Source organism: Vulpes vulpes, chromosome 16 (genome assembly GCF_048418805.1).
Source record: "Vulpes vulpes isolate BD-2025 chromosome 16, VulVul3, whole genome shotgun sequence".
In the NCBI taxonomy this organism is placed as follows: Eukaryota; Metazoa; Chordata; class Mammalia; order Carnivora; family Canidae; genus Vulpes; species Vulpes vulpes.
In genome coordinates, this window is record NC_132795.1 from 71,536,980 (window position 1) to 71,554,291 (window position 17,312).

Consider the following 17,312-nt stretch of genomic DNA (forward strand, 5'->3'; position numbering starts at 1 on the left):
TCTGGCTCCACTTTTCTCTATCTAACCCTGTAGTTCAAAATGATGCTTCCATTTTCAGATGTATCCTGCAAGCTAGCTTCTTGGCTGGTCATTCTTCTAGAAGAAGTAAGGCTCAATGAATATTAACCTCCCTCCCTGCCCCCACACTGAGGATTTATGAGCATCTGTCCTTGGGCAAAGACACTTGTCAGAGATTTAAGGGGTAGGTGAAAGGATGGTTCACCTTGTCTAGGCTGCTTCGCACTTAGGGCCATAAACCCTGACAAGCTCCGCTCACCCCTGGCTTTCCCTGAAGTCCAGTCCTGATGAAGTAGTAGTCACAGTTGGAAGTGGCAAGCAGATATTTGCTGACTCAACATTAAAAAGTGACCATTGCATTTTCTGGGTTCAGAATTTGACCTCAAAAAAACAGATTCAGGCATGTTGCAATGCAGTTAATAAAGGACTCTAAAGATGTTGTATAGTATGCGAGTACCGAAACTTCCTTTTTGGCTCAAACACTCTCTGGGTTGGTGTGTCCTATTTGCATTTTTGTGATTAATTAATTACCATTACAAACTGCCCACTTTTCCTGTTGTCTTTGAGTATATAATGATGATTTCTGGCAAATTTCAGCATGGATATGAACATCAAGCATTTGAACATTTAAAACATTTGAACATTTGAAATGCTGTTACTATAAGCCACCACACTGGGGTTAAATTTTAAAGTCTGGAATATATGAAAATGGGTAAAGGATGAAGCCTCAGTTCTTTAATGAAAGGCTCAAAAGGAAAGTTACTGTTTATATAGCAAGCCAGCTCCTACAAACACTCCTGCACTCAACTCCATGGGCAGGAAGAGGTAGGAAGTAGGACTATATAACTTTGTTGATGCTCCAGTCTCTAGAACCTTTCAACAGGCCATGAAAGCACAGAGCAGAATGCTGTGCCCTTCCTTGCAGCCCACTTCCTAAAAGAAAGCAAACAGATATTTTCAGTCTCTACAAAATATTTCAAGCATTTTGCATTTCCCTGCATTTTTTGTAGCTGATTGGATCGGGGGTGCATTTGCAAAGCCATTCCCAGAAACAGTCATTCTGAAATGACACCACCAGCCCCCCTTCTTAAAGCACCACCAGATAGCGAGGGCCCGACTAGCAAGGGGCACCAACTCTCGTTCCCAATTTTATTTATATACATAATTTTTTTTTTTTAAACCATGAGGATGCCTTTGACCTGATGATTGCTCTTCAGGCTCCAGGTGGTGGTTGACAGACACGCAGCCAGTGTGCTGCTTCTCTCCTTTGGTCGAATGACAGCTTGCTTGCTCCGTGGCGGCGTTTTGTGTTTGCTCACTTGGCTTTCCTTCCCTCTTCTTCCCGGGGGGCCTCGTGGGCTGGCAGCACCGTGGTCCAGCAGGCCAACTGCAGAGCCTCTGTGCCTTCCAGCAAGGGCAGCAGCAGTGGCAGTAGCAGCAGCGGCAGCAGCTCCTCCAGTGACTCGGAGAGCAGCTCTGGATCTGACTCGGAGACCGAGAGCAGTTCCAGCGAGAGTGAGGGCAGCAAGCCTCCCCACTACTCCAGCCCCGAGGTAAGAGCCTGAGAGCCTCCTAGCCTGAGCCCCCACCCCCCACCCCGGGGCGGCCGGCTGTGCTTCTCTCTCTAAGGTGAGCGCAGTTAAATCCCTGGAGTCTGGTTCTCACACCTACCCCCTCCCCCCACCCCCTCCCTGGGCTCAGGCAGCAGACAGCGACTGGCCCCACTGGCCCCACTGGCTGGGAGGCCACCACCCGTGGCAGCGGGTCAGGGTCTGTCTGGGTTCATCATTTTCCCCACTCTGCCCCCTGCTTGCAGTTCTCCTAACTACAGAGCTCCCTTTGAAGTATAGAAACTTCATCTTTCATTGTCCAAAAATCTCTATGTTGACTTCCAGAAATTTCCAAGTATGCCATATACATCACTGCCTGGAAATAACCTCTGGATCAGGTCTCCCTAAGGGTTAGTGGAGGCAATAACTAGACGGGGCAGTTCACTGCCTGGGAAGTGTGGCCCACCCATAAATCAGGGGGAAAGGAGTTTTATGGATTAGACATGGTTAGAATCCTACCTTTTTGCCATTTGTCATGGTTTAGAAGAACAAGGGCTATAAATATTAATAAAACCTTCTTAACTGTGTTTTCTTTGTGAAAATATAAAAAGAAAAATTAGCATCGACCTACAAATAATAATGAAACCTTTTATGGCTATGATGAGTATCTATGTGGAAGATTTAGGTGCCTCATATAAAAGCATTATAAGGTACCAATAAAAACCATTGCTATTTCTACTTTAAAGGGGAAAAGGGGAAATTAAATAGTAATTCAGTGCATAGAGATTCTTGGGAGAGAGTTGAAAGCAAACTTCTCAAGTCCCTGAATCTGTAAAGGTAGACTTTGATTGCTAAAGAAAGCATAAAACAGTTTCTTCTTGGGTATATAAACATTTGACATTACGACAGATTATAGGATTTCCATTTTTTGCCCACAGCCCCTCTGTACCACTCTGGGGCGAAAATTTCTAAATAGGCTCTGAAAACCAAAGCCACTTTTACAAACCCTGGCAGTGAGAGGGAAGCACCATTAAGGGCCTACACAACCCACATTCCCAGCTTTGGGTCTGTGCCTCAGGACATCATCACACCCAAAGCAATTGTCTTTTTATCTGCAGTTCATAGACTACTCTTAAATTCCCTCAGGTTTTTCCCCTTCCAGTCTCCTCCCAAGAGGCTGAGGCTTTTTGCAGAAGCATCAAGAATGTCCCCATGCTGCATATTCCTTCTTCGGCACCTTTCTACTCTGCACTGAGAGCTCTCCATTCATCCCGAAATCATCCATCTCTCCATATCTCCTCCATTTTTCTCTCCTTTCCATGACGCTCACCTCCTCCCCACTCCCTCTCTCTCTATTTCTGTATCTATACATAGAAGGGGAAGGCCCTTAGCAGCATTAACCTGTAAATGCCACAAGTTGCTATAACCCTGATCGTCCCAGAAACTAAATTCTTATTCCTTCTTCATACTTGCAGTCATTCATTCACCCATTTAGTGTGCATTTGACAAATATTTACCAAGCATCGGCCATGGACTTGGTGCTTGGCTCTGGAGTACAGTAACTATCTGACAGGAAAGGTCTCCGTCTTCAGAGAACTGACATTCTAATAGGAAGAATTTGAAACAAACAAAAAAATACAGGCATTAAATGGGCTTCTTTAAAGCCAGCTTTGTAAAGCTAGAATTTGTTGAGAAACTCCAGAATATTTCATTATAAGAAATAATGGCAACAGAGACATCACAAGAGCCAAGGGAGAGGTGTAAGAGGTATTCATGTCCGTGAATAACCCTGCTTTGAAGGTGAAATTCATGAATGTGGAGTCTTATTTTCATGCTGCAATGGGAATCCTGGAGCTACTGGCTAAACGTAGTCTAAGAGAAGTACAGTTAAAAAGTGCTTGCAGCACATTCTTTCTAAATGTCATTGAGATAATTACAAAGATTTGAACTCCTTGGTGATGAAAGGAAGCTCTCACCAGGAGCTTCTAGCAGCTATCCGAGGCCCCTCTCCTCTCCGAGGAGAGGGAATGCAGGTCTAGTGAAGCCGGCCTAAAAGTTTAAGTTGCCTGAGGCCACAGAGTTTTTCATTCTTGCTTCACTGTGCAGAGGGAATGCAGAAGTGACAAGCGATGTATGATGTATTACCCATGCTGCACATTACTTCCTTCCGCTGGAATGGAATGTATCCGTTGGAGTAAAAAGTAAGGTTTCTTTTAACGTTTTTCCCAAGATTAATACAGACACTCACCCTTTAGAACAAAAATGAGTTTGCAGAATGAAGATTGCAAAGACAGGACGTAGCTTTTCATGGCTCACTCTCCCCAGCGTCTGTTTTACTGGGGCTGAGCTGGCCCAGGTCACCTTAAGGAGACCAGTGAGACTCGTGCCCCTGACCCTCAAAAGACAATCGGACTCTGTATATCCACACACCTCGCATTCCACAGCACAGACAGTTCATGCTGCTGCTTTGAAGCAAAATGCTCCTGGCCCTCCCTTTCCTCCCAGTACCATCCTGATGTGGGAATAGAAGGAGGCGCTCCTGAGGTTCCAAGGCACCTGCTTACTCCCCTTCAACGTGCCAGCACTGGAAACCCACTGGGCCAGGCTGAGTTTCATCTGAACTGTTGTTCATGGCTCTGGTTGTAGCAATCCACTGCAATTTACCTGGATCACCGTGGGTAATATCATATCTGCAGCTAGAACCGCGGAGCCACTGTAAACTGTTTCCATCACTACAGATCCCCTCTCTACAGCCTGATATTTGCTTCCTTGTCTCAGCCCAGTTTTCTTGACTTGAGTCTCATCATCTTTCCTGGAGTGGTGCATCCTTGCATGTCAGAGCATTCACGGGGGGATGCACCTTCCCCCTCAGCTAGCACTGCACACGAGCACACAGAGCTCCCTAGAGCAGTGTTCCACAAGTCATAGGTGCTGTGTGGGACAAAGAGAGCCTGGTCACATGATTTTGAGGAGTGTCAGGATAAAGTCAGTTTAATTTTCTCTTAGCTCTTCACCATTTAAACTCCCTTGGCCACAATTGCCTTCTCCCCACAATGGCGAATATTCCTGTCCTGCCTCATCTATAAAGCTGTTCTAAGGAATAAGTGATATAATTTGAGCAAAAGCCCATCGTAAGTTGTTCTTACTAGGAGCAAAGTCACAGCACTTGACCTCCCTAACCTATTACAGACAGATACGGGTTTAGTCTTGGTAGCTCTGCAGCTTTGGACATGTCACTTAACCTCTCTGAGCCTCATCTTCTAACTAGGGATCATAATATTTCTGATCTGTATAGATTAAATTAGATGATATGTGTAAAGTGGGGAGTACACTGTAGGTGTTCAGCCATGAGAGATGGCTATAAGATGAAAGATGCCCTTGAAAACCAGCCCAAGGCATTTGGATTTCTTCTGAGAGGCAATCAGAGGTCATCGTAGATCCTTAAGAAAGGGAGTGTGATTTAGTGATGTGTTGAAAATGGTACTTAAGACTGATTTTTTCACCTGTGAAGTGCAGGAAAAAAATGACCCTAAAGCACATCAGGCAATGGGCTCATACTAAATTTATTAAATTCTCCCCTTCACTGTTAATGCTCCCATCAGGAAATTTTAGTGCAAATCTCCCTGTGTGCAGCCGTGTTTTGGGCTGTGTTCTCTCACGTAAGGTGTAAGCTACGGAAAGCTCAGTGTGGTGGGAGTGAGGGTGAGCTAGTATTAAACATGGTGGCAGGGCCAGTGTGAGTGCATGCTCTGCCATAAATGTTTGCATCCTCCCCCCAAGTGTGTCCCCTTTCTGCAAGAGGCCCCTTCAGCATCCATTCAGATTGGCCATGTCCCATTACACTAGGGAAGCTGAGGCACACAAGTCATCAAGTTGCCAATGGTCATGTAGAGAGGGAAGTGGGACAAGGAGGAGATACTATCAGAAGCCATACATTGTTTGCCACCAAATTAGCTTTCATTCACAGTCAGCTAATCCCAGGAAAGGTGAGAGCTTCCCCTTGGCCACAGAGCTATTCTGTGCCCTGTTGTCCTGCTCTCTCTATTGCATGCATCTCCCATTGCAGTATGGGCTGGGCGTGCTGTTAGGGTTCCTGTGCTCCCTTTCTCTGGAGAAACCAAAATAAAGTGAGGTCAGAACTTAAATAGAATAACTTAGACATGCAAAATGATAACTTTTTGTTCTTTTGCATCTTGCCCTGGTCCTTTTGCATCTTGCCCTGGTCCTTTTGGTATATGAAAACAAACAAACAAAGTCCAATCAAAGACCACATTCCCCATCGAGTCCATGAGGGTCTCCCCTCATCCCTGTGTCCCAGGGTAAAGCCTCTCCATCCTCACTGCTATGGGAGAAGGGCCCCAGATCCTTGTGCTGGCCTCCCCTGAAATGTCGTTTGTCCTTCCCAGTCACTGGACACTTTATGTGGTGTTCCCTGAAGTACAGTTGACCTCATCTCTTTTGGGGGAACCAGCAGGATGTCCATGGTCCCTGCCACAGCCCCAGTGCCTGGTGCCCATACTCTGTGGCCTCTTCATCTTGGCCCCAGGCTCCTCTAGCCCATCAGAGGCTTCCCATGTCTTAAGCTGTGTCCAGCCCCAGCTGACTCCATGACGTTGCCTGCACCACTCTCCTCAAATCCTTGCTGCATGTGCCTGTGCCCCCAAGGTCTGCACTGAACCTGGACCTCACTGTTGAAAAACAAATTTTGACACATACAGACAAGATTTAGGAAAGTATTCTGTATGAGAAAGTATGAAAAAGATTTTCTCCTCCAAGGGAGCATGACTTGCTCTAGACTTGAACCAATCAAGTTTAAATGCAAAAGGTAAGCAGTGCCTCCTTTATTGACTGGAAACTAATCTCCTGAAACAATGGATGCCACAAATTCAGAGGGTGGGAGGCCACAGGGAAGGAAAAATGCATCACTTTAAAAAGTTAAAATATTTACCCCATGTCATGTGCAGTCACAAATAGAAAAACACTCTAATGTTTTACACTTACCAGTACACCCTCTTTTCTATTAATAATCATAGATGCTGGAAAAAATGGACTTGTATTAGAACTCAAAAGTATTTACACTCTGTAAAATCATCAATTCTTAGCCTTTTTATGAGCCATAGATCTCTAGAGACTTGAATGAAAACTCTGGACCTCTTTCAGAAAGAAGGCATCTACACAGCACCCTGTGTCAGGGTGTTCACAGACTCCCTGGAACCAATCCGTGGGGCAGAGTTTAAAACCTATACAGCCATGATTTGCTCTAAGTTAACAAAACCGCGTGCAGGAAAAGTTCCCATCATCATTTCCGCTTCTGAAACATTTCCAGCAAAGCGGAATGGAAGCAGGTTGAGGATGAACTAACCAAATCCAGCTGGCAGAGCATATGGGGCACACAAGTTCCCTTTGAAATAGGAGTTCTCTGCCACTAAACAAGCCAGCACCCCCCCCAAAAAAGTTACTGCTTCTACTGTTAAATTACCATACCCTACTTGCCTTCACCACGGAAATTATATGTTAATTGCTTGGGATTACAGGTTCTATTTAGTCCCCCCTTTTAATTTCCTCTGAATTTTTCAGTCTTACAAAAAAAATGTGTGCTTTAACGTTCAGCGCCTCCATACTATCCCCCAGTTAATCCTGGAATCTCAAGTTTATGTATGTATGATTATAAAAAATATACATCGTATAACACTGAAAAGGGCTGGAAACCAGTTCTCATGAAGCACAGGGATGGCCTCTCATTTTTTCCAAATACGTTTCATACTACTGCGCTGATACATAAAGTGCCTCGGGACAGAAAAGGGACACCAGCCCTGCATCCCGTGGGCCAGTCCGCCGTGGCCACACACACCTACTGCTTCCAATTTGCTGTTGCTTGCAGCCCCTCGGTTTTCTGTCCATATACTTAGGGGAGTAAGTGAAGATTCAGAGCAGCCGAGCATCTTTTAAGTGAGTCTAATAAAAGATGTTTTGTTTGTTGCCGGTTTTCTGCTTTTAGGCTGAACCAGCGTCCTCTAACAAGTGGCAGCTGGACAAATGGCTAAACAAAGTTAATCCCCACAAGCCACCTATTCTGATCCAAAATGAGAGCCACGGGCCAGAGAGCAATCAATACTACGCTCCTGCGAAAGAGGAAGTGCAGGACTGTGCGAAGCTGGCCGACGTTTGCCAAGCCAGCCTGCGAGACAAGGACATCAAGAGCGCCTGCAAGGAGGAGCAGAGGCCAAGGACTGCGAACAAGGCCCCGGGGAGCAAGGGAGTGAAGCAGAAGTCCCCGCCCGCCGCCGTGGCCGTGGCCGTGAGCGCAGCCGCCCAGCCGCCCACCGTGCCCGGTGCGCCCGCCGAGAGCACACCCGCGCCTGCCCGGAGGGCCGCGGGCAAGAAGCCCACCCGGCGCGCTGACAGGACCGCCGCTGGCGACGCCACCAACTGCCACCGGCCCGAGGAGCCCGCGGCTGCCGACGCGCTGGGGGCGAGCGTGGTGGGCCCCCCGGAGCCCGCCAAGACCAGGCCCTGCGGCAACAGCAGAACGAGCCACCGCAAGGAGCTGCGCTCCTCGGTGACCTGCGAGAAGCGCCGCACGCGGGGGCTGAGCAGGATCGTCCCCAAATCCAAGGAGTTCATAGACACAGAATCCTCCTCTTCCTCCTCCTCCTCGGACTCGGACCTGGAGTCCGAGCAAGAGGAGTACCCTCTGTCCAAAGCGCAGGCCGTGGCCGCCGCCGCCACCTCGGCGAGTGACCAGAGGCTGAAGGAGGCTGCGGGCCCCATCAGCAGTGGCGGCGGCCCCCGGGCCCCCGTAGGTTCCATCAACGCCAGGACCACCAGCGACATTGCCAAGGAGCTGGAGGAGCAGTTCTACACGCTCGTCCCTTTTGGCCGCAACGAACTTCTCTCCCCCTTGAAGGACAGCGATGAGGTCAGGTCTCTCTGGGTCAAAATTGACCTGACCCTGCTGTCCAGGATCCCAGAACACCTGCCCCAGGAGCCCGGGGTCTTGAATGCCCCTGCGGCCAAGGACGCCGAGAGCACGCAGCCAAGCCATCCGTCTGACGCTCCTGCCGAAAAGGCTTTGCCAAAATCCAAGAGGAAACGCAAGGTGGGCCTGGGGCTGAAGGCGGGCGGGGAGGGAGGGCTGGCTTTCCCTTAAGTCGTGGGGACATGGGGAAGCCCACGGGGGCTGCTGGTCGCAGTGGACAGGCAGCAGGAGTGTTACGTGTGTCCTTGCTCAGCAAACATTCCTATGGTACCAGGTATATGCCACACACATAAGTACTTGACATAGATTAACTCCATTAAATCCTCAGAACTGCTTGATGACGGAACACCATTCGTAGTCCCATTTTATCGGTAGAGATCATTAAGCCCAGTCCCACAGCAGGTGGATAGGCATACGAGAAATCCTTACCAAGTGTGTGCACAGGCAGGCTGGCTGCTGGACCAGTAGAAAGGCTGAACACGTGGTGCACCTCACCCTTTGCTGGAAGGGACAGGGGGACCTTGAACAGTCATGGACCTAAGAAGCCAAGAGCCTCGTAGAGTTTAGGGCTGTGACTAGGGCAAAGCATGAAATAAGTGCCAGCTGCCTGGTGGTGGGTGGACGGGCCTAGGAGGAGGAGCACCAGCCTGCTGCTCCCGCTAACCTTTACCAAGGAGAACCCAGTGGTGGAGGGAGCCTGGGAACAGGGACCTGAGGAGAAGGAAGAGAAACATTGAGTCATCAGAGAGCTGGGGATGATGTGGCACCAAAAAAGAGAACCCAGGGCGAACCGGGAAGGCGTGGAGTAAAAAAGATGGCCCAAATGCAGAGAGAGCTGGCCACCCATCTGGAAGCAGACCCAGACATCCAGCAGTGTTTGCAGACTTTTGAGGGCAGGAATAACTTCACCATAAATTAAAGCCAATTTTGAGGAGTTTGAGCCCCTCCTGTTATGGTTACCTTCAAAAGTAAGTTGGGCCACAGCAAAAAATATCAGGGGTGACAAACCAAAGATTGCAGTATTGTGGATGGTTCCAAATTTAGAAGAAAATCATTAACAACACATGACGTACATATTATGAGCCCATGAGTGATGCTGTTTCAGCACTTTGTACATATTCAATCATTCAGTCCTTCTGACTTTATGAGGCAAGTATTTTTGTCACAGCGGTTTTACAGATGAGGGAACTGAAGCCCAGGGAGCCTAAAGCATCTTGCACCAGGTTCACACAAGGGCTAGGGGTGAACCCGGCCTGTCTGGCTCCAGGCTTTCCAATAAAAAGTCAGTCTGAGGGTTGTGTAGTACTTTCCCCACAGGGCCCCTGCCCAGAAGGACTCTGTGCTTGGAATTTAATGCTTGTGGTTGCCATCTTGAAAGTCATTTTCTCTCTGAACTTGTGTTTTTCAGTGTGGCATGATGGAGGGGACCTGTGGAACTCTGACATACACGTGGTCCTACCTCCTGCCTGGTTCCCCCAGGACAGGTTCTGCTGGCCCTTTGGCCCCTCAGCACTCCAAAGTTAGCAAAACGGCTTACAGGAGAAGTTTCCATCATCACTCCCATACTGAAACACTTCTGGCAACATATTGTAGAAGCAGGCCCTGTGCAGCCTTCCGGTCCCCATCTCCCTCCAGGCACCTGCACTGCTCCCCAAAGCCAGGGGCCAAGGCAGGTTAACCTAGGCATCTCACCCAACCCTAACCCAGGACCTGAGAGGTCTCAGAGAGGGGACTGCAATCTCCTAGGGGTTGCAGATTCGCCTGGGGGTCGAGGGGTGGGCCATGGAAAGGGGAAATACCTGGCTGGACTTCCCTGCCTCTATACAACTGGCAGGCAGGGGGAAAACCTCCCCTGTTGGGCCATGTGCGTGTGCATAGTCACAGGACTGGCCCCAGCACTTCCGTCAGCCTGCGCCCCCCACAAAATCGCATGCCTCAAGGAACACAATATGAAATAGTAATTAAACACCACCATGACAAGTCAAGAGAGAGACTTTGACAGGCAGGAAAATGTTTTCTACTTTAGAACTTTATAACACTACTCTTTCCCTGCTTTTTTACTTTCAATTTATTTTTTGAGGTATAATTGACATTAATTAGTTTCAGGTATACAATATAACGATTCAGTTTTTATAAATATTCCAAAATTATCAGAGCAATAAATCCAGTTAATATCCATCACTATACGTAGTTATAATTTTTTTTCTCATGGGGAACATTCAAGATCCATTCTCCTAGCTACCTTCAAATATGGGGTAGTATTAACTATAGTCACCATGCTGTAACATTACAGCTCCATGACTTACTCATTTTATAACTGGAAATTTTACATTTTGACCCCCTTCACCCATTTTGCCCATCCCTCACCCTCAACTTCAGGCAACCACCAATATAGTGACTATATACAAGCTTGGGCTTTTTTTCATTATACGGATTTTGTTTTTAGATTCCGCATGGAAGTGAGGTCAATGGTATTTATCTTTTTCTGTCTGACTCACCACTTAATAAAATGTCCTCAAGTTCTATCCACGCTGTTGCAAATGGCAGGATTTCATTTTTTATGACTAAATAATATTCTATTATACACACATGTGCACACACACACCTCATCTTCTTTATCCATCCATCCATTGACAGACATTTAGGTTGTTTCATGTGTTGGCTATTGTGATTAATGTTGCAATGAGTATGGGGTTACATAATATCTTTTTGAGTTAGTGTTTTCTTTTTCCTCAGTTAAATACCCCAAATTGGAATTGCTAGATCATATGATAATTATAATTTTAATGGGGGGGGGGGGGCCTCCATACTGTTCTCCAGAGCAGCTGCATCAGTTTTCATTCCCACCTTCAGTTCACAAGGGTCCACTTTCTCATCCTCGCCAACACTTGTTATTTCTTGCATTTTTTTTTTATTTTAGCAGTTCTAACAGTTGTGAAGTGATCTTATTGTGGTTTTGATTTGCATTTGCCTGATGATTAGTGATGTTGAGTATCTTCTCATTTATTTGTTGACTATCTGTATGGCATCTAAATATCTGTTCAGATTCTCCACCCCCCATTGTTTAATGGGGTTGTGTTTTTGCTATTGAGTTTTATGAGTTCTTTATATATTTTGGATATTAACCTCTTATTGTATACTTGCAAATGTTGTCTCCCATTCAGTAGGTTGCCTTTTCATTTTGTTGATGGTTTTCTTTGCTGGGCAGAAGCTTTTCGATTTGATATAGTCCTACGTGTTTATTTTTGCTTTTTTATCTTTGGCTTTGGTGTCAAATTCAAAAACTTTCACCAAGCCAATACCGAGGATATATTCCTGCGTTTTGACAAAGGGGCTCAGTGTTTTCATTCTACACTGAACCCTGCAAATTATGTAGTTGGCCCCTCCTGGATAACCTTAATCAGGGGACCTTACTTCTCTGTACTTCAGTTTCTTCCTTTGTAAAATGGTGATATCCTTGCAGAGAGGTATTGTCAGGTTCAGACCATATAGTACAGTGATACAGCGTAGCTTACTACTTCTCTACCCCTCTTCCTTTCTGTTTCCCTCTAGCTACCCTGCCCTCCTCATTACTTATTGGATTTATGGGTAATGGATAGACTACTAGAAAGAAAGAGAGACAGAGAAAAACAGTTATAAAAAATATGCATAACTAGAAATGTATAAATATTGTTTAGAAATACATGTAGCTATCTAAACATACATACAGAGATGTGCAGAAAGACATACATATAAATTCTGTAATATTCTATATTTAAGTAATTTATGATGGCCTTTTAAAAAATTTTTCAACTTATGAAACTTCATTTATACTAAGCCTGACCCCTACCCCTCCTTCTGAAATCTGATTAATCATCATTAAATACAGACACAGAGAAGTGAAAGAACATTTTCATACCAGTCTTCACTCAGCATCTGAGGTGTTAAGACCCAGTACTGGGACACCATAGACATGGCTGCCAAAGGTTCAGAATCTAGAACCTGCTAGAACCCCGGAGCAGAAGACTAGGGATTTGGAGCTTTGGTTTGCAACCTCCTTGGGGTCACTATTCAGTGTGAGCATCTGGGATCCTGTGACAGAGGCTGTGTGACAATCCCAGCTAGAGAGAGAAGGTCAAAGTCTTTTTATCTTTGAAGCCAGCACTTGTCTCCTGGAAAACACTGCTGAGAGCCGTGAATATACTGTTACTGTGTTCCTGCTTTCTCACCAACAATAGAACTTTGTTGAGTGTGTTTACACTGCACCCTAATACACATGTAAAAGGTAACCACAATCATGGAAACAAGAATTCCATTGAAATACTCTTCTATAAAAAGGTACATTAAGGATTCTAAGATGTCAAAGGATAGTTATTGTTAACTAGAATTAAGACATCAAGAGGTAACAACCTTTGCTTGAAATTCATAAACGCCATAAATTTCAAAAGAAAGGTCTAGGCTTGTCATTGCTTTTATGGCATTAAGCTCAGGATATGGTGGTTGTACTTTATTCAGATATGAAGAAATGCCAAAATGAGAGACACTGAACATATAGTGTGAATTCAGAACAGGTCGTCTTTGGAGAGCTAAATCAGATGTGTTGATGGTAGACCAATTTTCATCATTCACAGTGTTCTCTCTCTAACAGTGATCGCAGGGTCATGCTTTTCCTCTCAATAAACTGTCAGTAGTAAAAATGACAGATTTCATGGTCGAGGAGCTGTCCGGGAGCCTAGAACAGGGGCAAGAACACAGCAAACACACTGCTGCTCGAGACCCTTGCCAGAGAAACTGAGTGAGCTGGTCTCTCAGGAGGCCCTGTTCTGTGGAAGGTCGTGATGGGAGCTCATTATGATCCCTTGAAATCTAAAGCTGATTGGCTTTTGCTTATTTCCATGCAGTGTGACAATGAAGACGATTACAGGGAGGTCAAGAAGGCCCAGGGAGAGAAAGAAAGCTCTTCACGACTGACCACCTCTGCCAATAATACTTTATCTGCAAACCATTGCAGCATGAACATCAACAGGTATGCGTGTTCCATTGAAGGTAAGAGGTGAGCCGGACAGATCTCTGGGTCTGAAAGGCAGGTACCATGTTGGAGGAGAGTCCGAACTTTTAATGCCTGCTCTGGTCTGGGTCCCTAGACTTGTTTCCTTTGATCTAACCTAAAGCTAATAATTATGCCCAGAGGTGTCCTCGTGTCACAACCCCAGATACAGTGTCAGTACTTCTTTCTAACAAAAGACCAGTTACTCTCAAAGACTTGTGCTCTCAAAGACACCTTCCCTCTGAAAACTTAGTAACTGAATTTTCAAACCCTTATTTTAATAGCCACTAAACCCGTAAGAACACTAAGCTTATTACATGGTTGAAGAAATATAAACTTTGAGGGGAATCGCTTATAGACTAAAATTGTAGCATTAGGCAGGATCTGTGTCTCCAAGGTTAAATGGCACCCAGTTACTCCTCTAAAGGGGTTCCAGACAGACCCACATTGCACCAAATCCCCTGTGACAAATGGCTTTCTAGCAAGGCAAGGTCCCCAATATTTATTAGAAGTGAGTAGCTTATCATCAGTCATAGAAGCTCTTTCCATTTAGAAATACCACAGCTCAGAAACCACTTTTCCTCTGCTAAGACACTCCTCACTCTCCCTGACTGTGTACATAGAATTTTTAAGGGGAGATTAATGTTTCAGCACAACACATAAAAATGTAAACTGAAAGGTTAGGAGAAGATGTAGAGCAGTACTAAAACTCAAAGAGGAAATTGGAGAGTGAGGATACACGAGCACAGGCGCACTGCAGTGTGAGAGTCACCTTGGGAAAGAAGGCGAGAGCTCTTAAAGGTTGAGCGAGAGAGTGTGTGTGCAAGCTGGCCCAGCCCACAGTGCTCTGGGTCTAGTAGGTGGTCTCCCAAAATACTGGGGAAACATGATGAGGAAAAATGTGGTTCCAAGGTGTCTTTTTTAAATGTGTCATATAGTTGTAAATGTGCTTCTTTGTTAGTGCATTGAAAGCCTTTCTAGCAGGTCCTAGTAACTGCTGTAATCTCTAAGTAGTGATGAATAGATATAAACAATATTTTGAGATGTCTGCAACAACTATGACATGACACACAAGGATATCTGTGGTTTCCTACTGATGACACAATCAAGCATTGCTAACACTACTCCTGCCCAACCACTACTCTGGAAATGCTCCATTTCAATGAGAAGTTGTAACTTTTTCCCACCCAAGTTCACAGACCCCAGGCAGGATAAAAGCTCTTGCTCTAGAGCCTTTGCCTGGCAGAGCGTCTAACTCCAGTAGCTTTATTTATGTTACACATGCAAGTGACACTTGCATGTAAGAGTGTTTTGAATTCCTTCTATGAAAGGTGGTCCATGTACCTCAGGAACATATATACAAGGGGAACACCTCTCCCAAAGATGAGATCCAGAGCAAGTTCTTTTGGTCAACTTGAGTATGGAAACTTATAATGATGAAGAAATAGTCCTATGTCCATAACAATATTTAATACAATAATTTAGTTTTCTATGAACATTTAAAACCACATAAGATGGGGCGCGTTGGTGGCTAAGTGGTTAAGCGTCTGCCTTTGGCTCAGGTCATGATCCTGGGGTCCTGGGATCGAGTCCCACATCGGACTCCCTGTGGGGAGCCTACTTCCCCCTCTGCCTATGTATCTGCGTCTCTGTATTTCTCATGAATAAATAAATAAAATCTTTAAAAAATTAAAAATTTAAAAAACATAATATGTAAAATAATAGAGGTTTAGAAGTATGACTTTGTTCACTCACATGTCAAGACACAATTATATACAGACTGTTCACATCTGTCTTCAACATCAGTGTCTTCATCATCACTAACTGAGCCATTTTTTATTTGCTTCATGGAGTTTTCCAGAACACATCTTCTCACTTCTAGGTTGTTAGATGCACAGTACTTTTTGAACCAGAAATCAATCACCAGAAACTCTATCCCTACACAGATCAATTTGCATGATACTAAGAACCTTGTTACTTTAACATTAAGAACCTTGGCTTTATTATCTGTTCTAAAGGGCTGTGTTTGTATTTTCTACACTGTGACCACCAACTTAAGGAAATTGCTTTTTGAAGTGACTTTAACGGCTTGTTTGCAGTGATAGCCAACATGTGCAATTAAGAAGTAATAACTGCAGGAATAGTGACTAAGTTTTTGTTAAATGGATTTACCCTTTTTTAACTAACTCTGTTAAGTGACTTCTATGAGCATCCCAAATTAGCAATGTTGGAGTTTATTTCAGGTTATTGCGTGTCTTCCTTCAATTTTTTTTTCAGGGTAAAGTAACAGAGAGAGGCCTATCAATATAAGATACACTGCAAAGATTAAAATACATGTGACTCCCTTCTCTGACGGTTAATTTTGGGGGGAGTTATGTTCAGGCATAAACAAAAGTTTTACTCATTAGTTTGGGGGTTTTTTGTTTTAATTGATGTATAGTTGACATACAATATTATGTTAGTTTCAGTTATATAACATAGTGATTCAACATTTGTGATTGTTCATTTGTTTTGCTTTTTAGGTTGTACATATAAGTGAAATTTTACAGTATTTGTCTTCCTCTGGCATAAACAATTAATTTGGGAGGTGAAATAAGGAACTAGAAATCAGAAAATATAACTTTTTTTTTAGAGAGGGAAGGGGAAGGGGCAAAGGGAGAAAGAGAATCTTAAGCAGGCTCCACACCCAGCCCAGAGGCCAATGTGGGGCTTCATCTCTTGACCTGAGATGAAGACCTAAGCTGAAATCAAGAGTCGGACATTTAACCCACTGAGCTACCCTGGCACCCTCAGAAAATATAACTTTTAATTAGAGTTTTCTATTCTGTGTTTGTTCTGATCACTATCTGGTTAGCCCAGAAACCTAACAAATGAAAGTTGGCCTCATACTTTGCAGATTATTCTGTGATTCCGTTATTCTCTATATAATAATTAGTAAAAGCTCAGGTGTTAGCAAAAGTCCTTTCAGAAGTAGAGAACTCGTGTACCATGTGATTGACTTTCCCATTACTTGCTGCTTAGACTTGTAAGAAGAGCAGTAAGTGTTGTGTATTTTGAGATCCTTGGATGAAAAACTCAGAAAGATGAAAGTCTTATTAGTCTTAGTCATTTAACACCAGAATTATTATTCATCCTGATAAGACAAGGAAGGAAACAATGAGTAAAATTTACTTATTGTTTGCTATGGTCCTAAAGCCATAAAATTGTTTCCTGGTATAATAATTCTCAAAAAACACCTTCCTACCAATAGGTTTTAAATGGGAGGTTTGGGTCATATATAAAACATTTACCTTTCCCTGTGCTGACTGTGTGACATTCCATTACTGTGATTTCCTTTTTCAGCTTGGCAATACCAATAAATAAAAATGAAAAAGTGCTCCGGTCACCCATCTCACCCCTCTCTGATGCATCTAAACACAAATACTCCAGCGAGGACTTAACTTCTTCTAGCAGATCAAATGGCAACTTCACTTCTGCTTCCTCCAACAAAAAGCATAAGGCTGAGAGCCAGCTGCAGTCTCATGCTGGAGACCTCACGGTATGTTGATTCCCTTCTTTTCCCAGTTAAAATAAAAATGAAATTGAACATACCCCTGTACTCATCTGTCTCTAGCCCAGCACACCCTAAACACATGCTTGAGGTCCTGCAAGAATCCCTAAATGCTGCCCTGGGAAGACCTGGTGAACGAGCATGCCCCATTACCTCCTCCCACAGAGAGCTTCAGAAGACAGCAGAGGA

General features: G+C 44.7%; 1 protein-coding gene across 6 annotated transcripts in view; it reads left to right on the top strand.

The window, feature by feature from the left end:
* The window catches only part of AFF3 (ALF transcription elongation factor 3), a 522,770-nt gene that overhangs the window by 473,973 nt on the left and 31,485 nt on the right, over window positions 1–17,312 (top strand). For all 6 annotated transcript variants that reach the window (XM_072743000.1, XM_072743001.1, XM_072743002.1 and 3 more), the window contains 4 exons: window positions 1,385–1,571; window positions 7,567–8,667; window positions 13,428–13,552; window positions 16,916–17,111. In XM_072743000.1, coding sequence (XP_072599101.1) covers window positions 1,385–1,571; window positions 7,567–8,667; window positions 13,428–13,552; window positions 16,916–17,111 — 1,609 coding nt within the window. The remainder of the gene's footprint in view (window positions 1–1,384; window positions 1,572–7,566; window positions 8,668–13,427; window positions 13,553–16,915; window positions 17,112–17,312) is intronic.